This window comes from Capsicum annuum, chromosome 2, assembly GCF_002878395.1.
Source record: "Capsicum annuum cultivar UCD-10X-F1 chromosome 2, UCD10Xv1.1, whole genome shotgun sequence".
In the NCBI taxonomy this organism is placed as follows: domain Eukaryota; kingdom Viridiplantae; phylum Streptophyta; class Magnoliopsida; order Solanales; family Solanaceae; genus Capsicum; species Capsicum annuum.
The window spans coordinates 136958740-136965227 of record NC_061112.1 but is presented as its reverse complement, the minus strand read 5'-3'; the positions used below and the strand labels follow the sequence as shown (position 1 = coordinate 136965227).

General features: G+C 36.6%; 2 protein-coding genes across 3 annotated transcripts; both read right to left on the bottom strand.

The window, feature by feature from the left end:
• Positions 1-375: 375 nt before the first annotated feature.
• On the bottom strand, positions 376-1088 carry LOC107861286 (54S ribosomal protein L19, mitochondrial). Its single transcript, XM_016706630.2, has one exon. The coding sequence runs from the start codon at positions 995-997 to the stop codon at positions 530-532; it is 468 nt and encodes a 155-aa protein (XP_016562116.1). The 5' UTR covers positions 998-1088; the 3' UTR covers positions 376-529.
• A 566-nt stretch (positions 1089-1654) lies between these two features.
• On the bottom strand, positions 1655-5675 carry LOC107859769 (probable protein phosphatase 2C 47). 2 transcript variants are annotated; one of them, XM_016704871.2, is made up of 4 exons: positions 4936-5675; positions 4043-4237; positions 3463-3668; positions 1655-2629 (listed from the first exon to the last, which is right to left on the bottom strand). In XM_016704871.2, exons 1-4 carry the CDS (start codon positions 5146-5148, stop codon positions 2074-2076), a joined length of 1170 nt encoding a protein of 389 aa, XP_016560357.1. In that variant the 5' UTR covers positions 5149-5675; the 3' UTR covers positions 1655-2073. The 2 variants fall into 2 exon arrangements, with proteins under 2 accessions (XP_016560357.1, XP_016560358.1); XM_016704872.2 differs by lacking the exon at positions 4043-4237.
• Between the last annotated feature and the right edge of the window lie 813 nt (positions 5676-6488).

Sequence of the window (6488 nt, the reverse complement as noted above, 5' to 3'; positions counted from 1 at the left end):
GACGTTCATTCTCTAACCTAACCATGAACATCTTCCTGAAACAAGATGCTACTTAGAGGGAACACTATCATAGTAAAAGAGCACATCGACAACAAAAATTAGCAGATTAATTATTCACCCTTAGTTCTATCTACGCGAAAACACGCCCTAATGCTTATACACACACACACAAAATAAAAAGAGTGGCAGTATAATCAACATGTGTTAGCTCATTCTGCTCTTAGATCCACAATAATGATCAAATAACTCTACAACAACAACATAGCCAATGTAGTCCCACTCCAGAGAGTTTAGAGTGTACACAAACCTTACCCTTACCTCAGAGGTAGAGAGATAGACCCTCGGCTCAAAGATGCTCAAATAACTATAATAACCTTCAAAAAAAAATTATCTTTATTGCTAAGATAACATCCATAATCCATATCATGCTTCCTTAAACAACAAAATCACTGCTTTAAACAACTTTACCACTCTCATTTCCACATCTTACAAAAAGAAAAATTACAGAAATACCCACACAATGTTTCAATCAATCCAGCTCTTTCTGAACTTTAATTCCCATAGAATTTGCGGTGCCAATAATAGACTTACAGATTGACTCCAACGGCATGTACTGACAAAAAGGATCACTCTGCTTAATCTTAGCAATTTCATAAACGTGCTTTACGGTTAAAGTTGACGCCGTTACATGTCCAGGACGGCCACTTCCCAGCTCAATTCCAGCAGCCTGCTTTAGGTACCAAGTTACTGACGGAGACTTAACGGTGAAATCGAAAGTTCCGTCCTTGAATGCGGTTATAGTTACCGCCATTGGTGTACCGGGCTTGAATTTCTGGGTCCTAGAGTTGAAGTCCTTGCAGAATGCCATGGAGTTTAGCTTGTATTGACCGAGGGCCGGGCCGACTGGCGGGCCGGGCTTAGCTGCTCCGGCATCGACGGTGAGACGGATCGTGGCGGAGATAGGGCGGCGTGTTAAGATCTCTTTTAGCGTCGCCATGGTTGAAATGCGGCGGCGGAGAGTGGAGGTTTTAGTGAATTAGTTTAGGGGCACTTTTACTTTCTGGGCTTCTGGCCCATCATGTTTAGCCCTTACATTCTTGGTCCAAATAGGGGGAAAAAAATACTAAAAATTACGCAAATACACAAGTTATGTTTTCAATATTACAAAAAAAATTCTAACTCTCTAAACATATTACAAAAATTCCAACATATACACAGAATGTTGTGTATAAAAAAATGGGAGAGAGTGTAATTACTTCCAAAAAGATCGGTATTTATGTTATTTATACAATATTATTTGGATGGATGACTATTTATATCCAAGTATAAGTTTTATCTTTTTGTTCAGACTCTAACAAAAACATAGGATAAATTTAGTCCGAAAATTTAAGGCGGGATAACCTACCTCATGTAAATATCGAGTTTCTAGTATCCGAAGTTGCTCGGACTCTCCAAAAAAGTTGCGGCTTGGCACGCACCCGTTGGCATGTTTAAGAATCCGAGCATAGCTAGTATCTAAATTCAGGTTAAAAAGGTGTGAAAGCATGTTTAATACTAACTCACCGAGGCTTCAGTACTCAAGTATTTGCATTTACAGAAGATTCATTGGCACAAGTAGATTTGAGGGATTTGTTATGCATGTGCTTTTGGCAAGTTGATCAAACATACAAGCTATTTATTTAACAAAAATGCATGGAGATCTTTGTTTCCCCATTTCATACATTTGTCACATTACATCTTTGTTTGCACCAGTAATGGTCAGCTTTACAATCATTTTGTAGACAGAGGGTACTTTTTAATTTCTTCTTCTTCTGAATTGGAAGGAATACACAATCCAGTCATTAAATAGATCGTTGTCTCAGTACGAATGCATCTTGCATCTTGTATTGATATCAGTATATAGTTCGAAGAATAAAAAGGGCAATCATCGAGTTCTTGGAGGCACCGAGGTTGCAGGAGCTCCGTATTTCTCATCAACAATCAATATGAACCATGGCCAGCAGAAACTCAGAAAAATTGCAGACCGTGGTGTATGCTAAGATATATTTGTACAAAAAGTTGCCGGACTCTCCTTCATATGTCACTCAACACTCCCTTTAAAAGATCCAGTCCTTCAGCTGATATACTTCTCCTCCTTGTAGCTTTTGGTATTTCAATTCGAGGTGGCGGATCATGAGAGAAGCAGATTACAAGAACGGTTAGATTATCACAACAGTTACGCTTCAGTGCCTCCTTGATGAGAAATTTAGAGCATTTCTCGGGATCATTATGCAGCATGAGCTCCTTTCTTACGATTGTTACTGCATATTGGCTACTCATGACATCCCATAAGCCATCGCAGCCAATTATCAAGAATTCATCCTCTTCTGACAAGATCAACTCTTCAAACTCTGGCTCAGAGCTTAACGGGCCCTTTTCACCCTTTTCACCCTTTATATGCCAGTCACCCAGAGCTCGTGCAACTGACAGTTGGCCATTGAGGTAGCCATCAAAAATGACGCCCCCTAGTTTTTCAATTCTCAATTTCTCGGAAGTAGCGTTTGGTTTGTGGTCTTTTGACAATTCAATTGCTCTTCCGCGCTTCCCTAGTACAGCTCGAGAGTCCCCAGCATTAGCTATTAGCATGGTCCTGCGAAATACAACAAGATATAACAAACGAATCAGTGCAAGTTACAGTTTTGGACAACTAATTGGGATACACTTGAAAGATAAATGTAATAAGTACATAAAGGAACAATGTAAGTCCAAAAGTGTTTTTATTAGGGAAAATCAGAACTAAAAACAGGAAAGATACGTCATATGGAATGTAGTCTGAAGGCCAAAATCAATAGGAAGACCATCTTTACGCGATAGACTTACACATTTCAAACCAGTAACGCAATCTACTCGGACATGAACTTTAACAATGTAAGGACCTATGCATGTGTTTAAAATACTCTTTTTTGTATCAAACAAAAGCCTTGTCAGCTGTAAACTAGACAGAGTAAAATTTGGAGAATTGCTTGAAAAAGTTGCAAAACCTATATGCCCAAAGTAAAAGTGGACTAACATGAGGCCATCTATATTTGCCTTTCAAAGCTAATGATGAAAACAACACCAAACAAGAACTGTGGGTCGATCTTTTGGCTACATGTAGACATGAGCAAAATCTAGTTCATTATGACGAGAAACGATGAGTATCATCACTTTATCATCCAATTTTCCAAACTGACTCTATATCATTATCAACATTTCAAAATTCATTCACCAATCTAATGAACTTCGGGGTTGGGTTTGTGGTGATGCCTTTCTTTTTTGGTACAAATGCATTTTACTACTATTTGATCAAAACACAGACTATACTTCAAAAGATTCTAGATTTACATAAACTATGTTTAAGGTCAGTGATGGCTTCAGTACTTATTTCCCCCCATCTGAAAGGAAACTTAGGACTTAACTATGCAAAACCAGATCATATCTTACCTTCCTAAAATAAGTGCAATCAGAGCAGTTGTTCCGGAGGTACTATCGAGAGACTTTGTGTCAGCTAGCGTATTGTCGGCCTTCTGAAAAGCATTCCTGACAGCTTTTTTAACCATCGATGGGAAATGGGAATCTTCTAAAATAAATTTAAGGAGATTCTTTTGAGCGAATGATGCAGCATCAACGCCACCATGCCCATCAAACACCTGGGAGTACAAAAAACCAACATCAGACAAGTAATATCATCGAAATCCAAGGAATTGACTGTTCAAGTTGGCCCATTTCTAGTTGATATCATACAACTACCAAAAACTAGATACAGATCATTGAAATCAAAATAATATGGCCTATTAAAACATAATAGTGTTTCAGCTTTCTAATTCAAATACTGAATGTTTTAATTTTATCACTAGTACTAGAATTCAACACGAGATGTTCAAAGAGCCCAGTGACATCTAGTTGTATCAGTCAAGAAGCAAGTTTTGACTTTACATACAGAATGCAATTTCCAACAAATGTATGTAGTACTTCAGTCCTTCCTCAGAAACTAACAGTTCGAATCTAATAAGAAATGACATACACCATAATATGCGCCTGGTGAAAGAAGACCTTTGGAGCCACCAACATGCTCCCGAAGATTATCAACACTGATATGTTCATCTTCCATGTAGTGTTTGGGTCCTATTTCGGAATAGCTTCCTGAGCGAAAGATGGGGACATAAGCAAAATTGTCACTTGATGATGATTTGGGACCGAGCATTATTGGATTTGGTTCCTACAGATTTTATAAGACAAATACAACTTTCAATTGGCAAGCAGAATAAACACACACTGACAGATAAAAAGCTTCTCCAGCTAAACAACCTACAACTGCATGTGCTTGCAAAACAGTCATCGAGCACAGATTCATATGTGAAAATACACAAGGCAAATTGTGTGATCCAAATAAATGGAAGTTCATCAACAGCTTATAAATCATGATGTGACCAACAAAGCCATTGTTGGCACAATCATCATGGTATTAAAATCACAAAAGATGATTTTTAACAGTTTACCACAGCAAATCAAGCTATTCAATCTCGAAATGAAGAACAATGACTGCAGTGGGATCTACTTCTCACTGCCTAAAGCACACCAGAATAAATGCAGACACTGTTGTTAGCAAGTAGTAATTAGGATTCCCACTAGTAAATAATAACCAGGAACACACCGTGCATATCCGGTCCAATTTTCCTCTTTTTGTTTATCAAATAGTTCATTTCCACAATAGGAATGTACTAATGAAACCTCACAGATCACCCCTCGAGCATCTGATACGGAATCCTGAAGCTATACAATATAACTTCAGCACATAACCTACATCACACATATTACTATTGCAAACAAAAGGACTTGATCAATTGAATAACTTTTAACACCAAACTATCATGTTTTGGCAAGAAAAAAGAATTTTCCAAATTGGGATCCACTCACCAATGCAGTAGCAGCTTCCAAGCTAGCTTGGCTGATACAATGCCTCATCCCTGCATGGTTTCTTGGTGGCTTCCCTGCATTTGGCTGACTCAAACTATCAGATACATCCTGATTTTCTTCAATAGCTGACATATTTCCTTTACAAAATCCATTCTCTATTTCTCCATTACATGGTGGTGACATATTGGTGCCTGGAGCCATCATTTCTTCCATTCACTCCATCAAAAATATACAACAGATCCCTTAATAGTGTACACATACATTCATGGTTTGTTTCCCCTTAATTATTATTATTATTAAATTTCCTTTGTTCACATGGACAGCTGTGTGACAGATTCTTGATCTCAGCTCAGAAACACCACAAGAACCCACATTTTTAGGAGTATGACAGAAGACCCTTCTTAGGAATTGAGAAAGAAGCAAAGTCACCCACATGCCAAGATTTCAAGATTACCCAAATGGTACAACAAGATCTAGATATATTTATATATATGATAAACTTAAACAAAAAGAATATTGATTAAAACCATAAAAGGGAAGAAAGAAACAAGAATCAAAAAGCATTGAAATGTGTAAGTAAGGAAAAAGAAAAAAGAATAGAAATGAATGTATATGGATAATAGAGAGTGGCGATCCCAGCTTTGAGCTTTTTACTTTCATGGCCGGCTTTGTAGCTTATGGGGATTGGAAGATTGGGTTTGTTACACGTGGGAGGGACTGTTAATGGATGACAGGTATTTTAGTTGACCGCACAATTACTCATCGCTCCATTTTATTGTCAAGGTTACAGTTCGAGCTGTCTAGTAAAAATGCAAGTTAGTATTGTATGTTAAAAAAAAAATTATTTATACCGAAAATTTAGTGGGTCGGATTATCTTTTTATTTATATTAAGTAGAGTTTGGTCATGATATTATAAATATATTTAGTGAGATCTAATAAAGTCTGTTGTAATAAGATCTAGTTTATATCTATCACTATTTGAAGTATCTGTCTTTTAGTTAGAAATTTGGAGTATTTTAACTATAAATAGAGGTGTTTTGTTCATTGTATATTTTAACTATAAATAGAGGTATTTTGTTCGTTGTATACTCAATCAAGATGATCTCTCATGAAAAATAAAAAAGCTCCCTCCCTCTCTCTATTTATTGTTGTTGTTTTTTATTTATATTTCATAACACGTAACACGTTATAAGCTCCCTCTCTCTATTTATTCTTGTTGTTCTTTATTTATATTTCATAACACGTTATCAGGAGGACGAGACTTTGCCAAATAAGGTGAGATTATTAATCTAAAGGTAGTTTCAAGATTCGTAATTTCTTATGTTATTTGTCTTTTGCTACTAATAATATAATTATTATTGGATTTGAGGAAAAATAATTGGTTTGAATCTCAATGCACCATATTGATGATATTATGATGGCTAAGATAAAATAATGAGTATTTGGTGAAACATGTCCCGTTAAAATATGCTTCATTCCTTGAATTGAATGTGGTAGCAATAAATCATATGTATGCCTCAATTTACTTTTACAGTAGCTATCAGAATTTGAT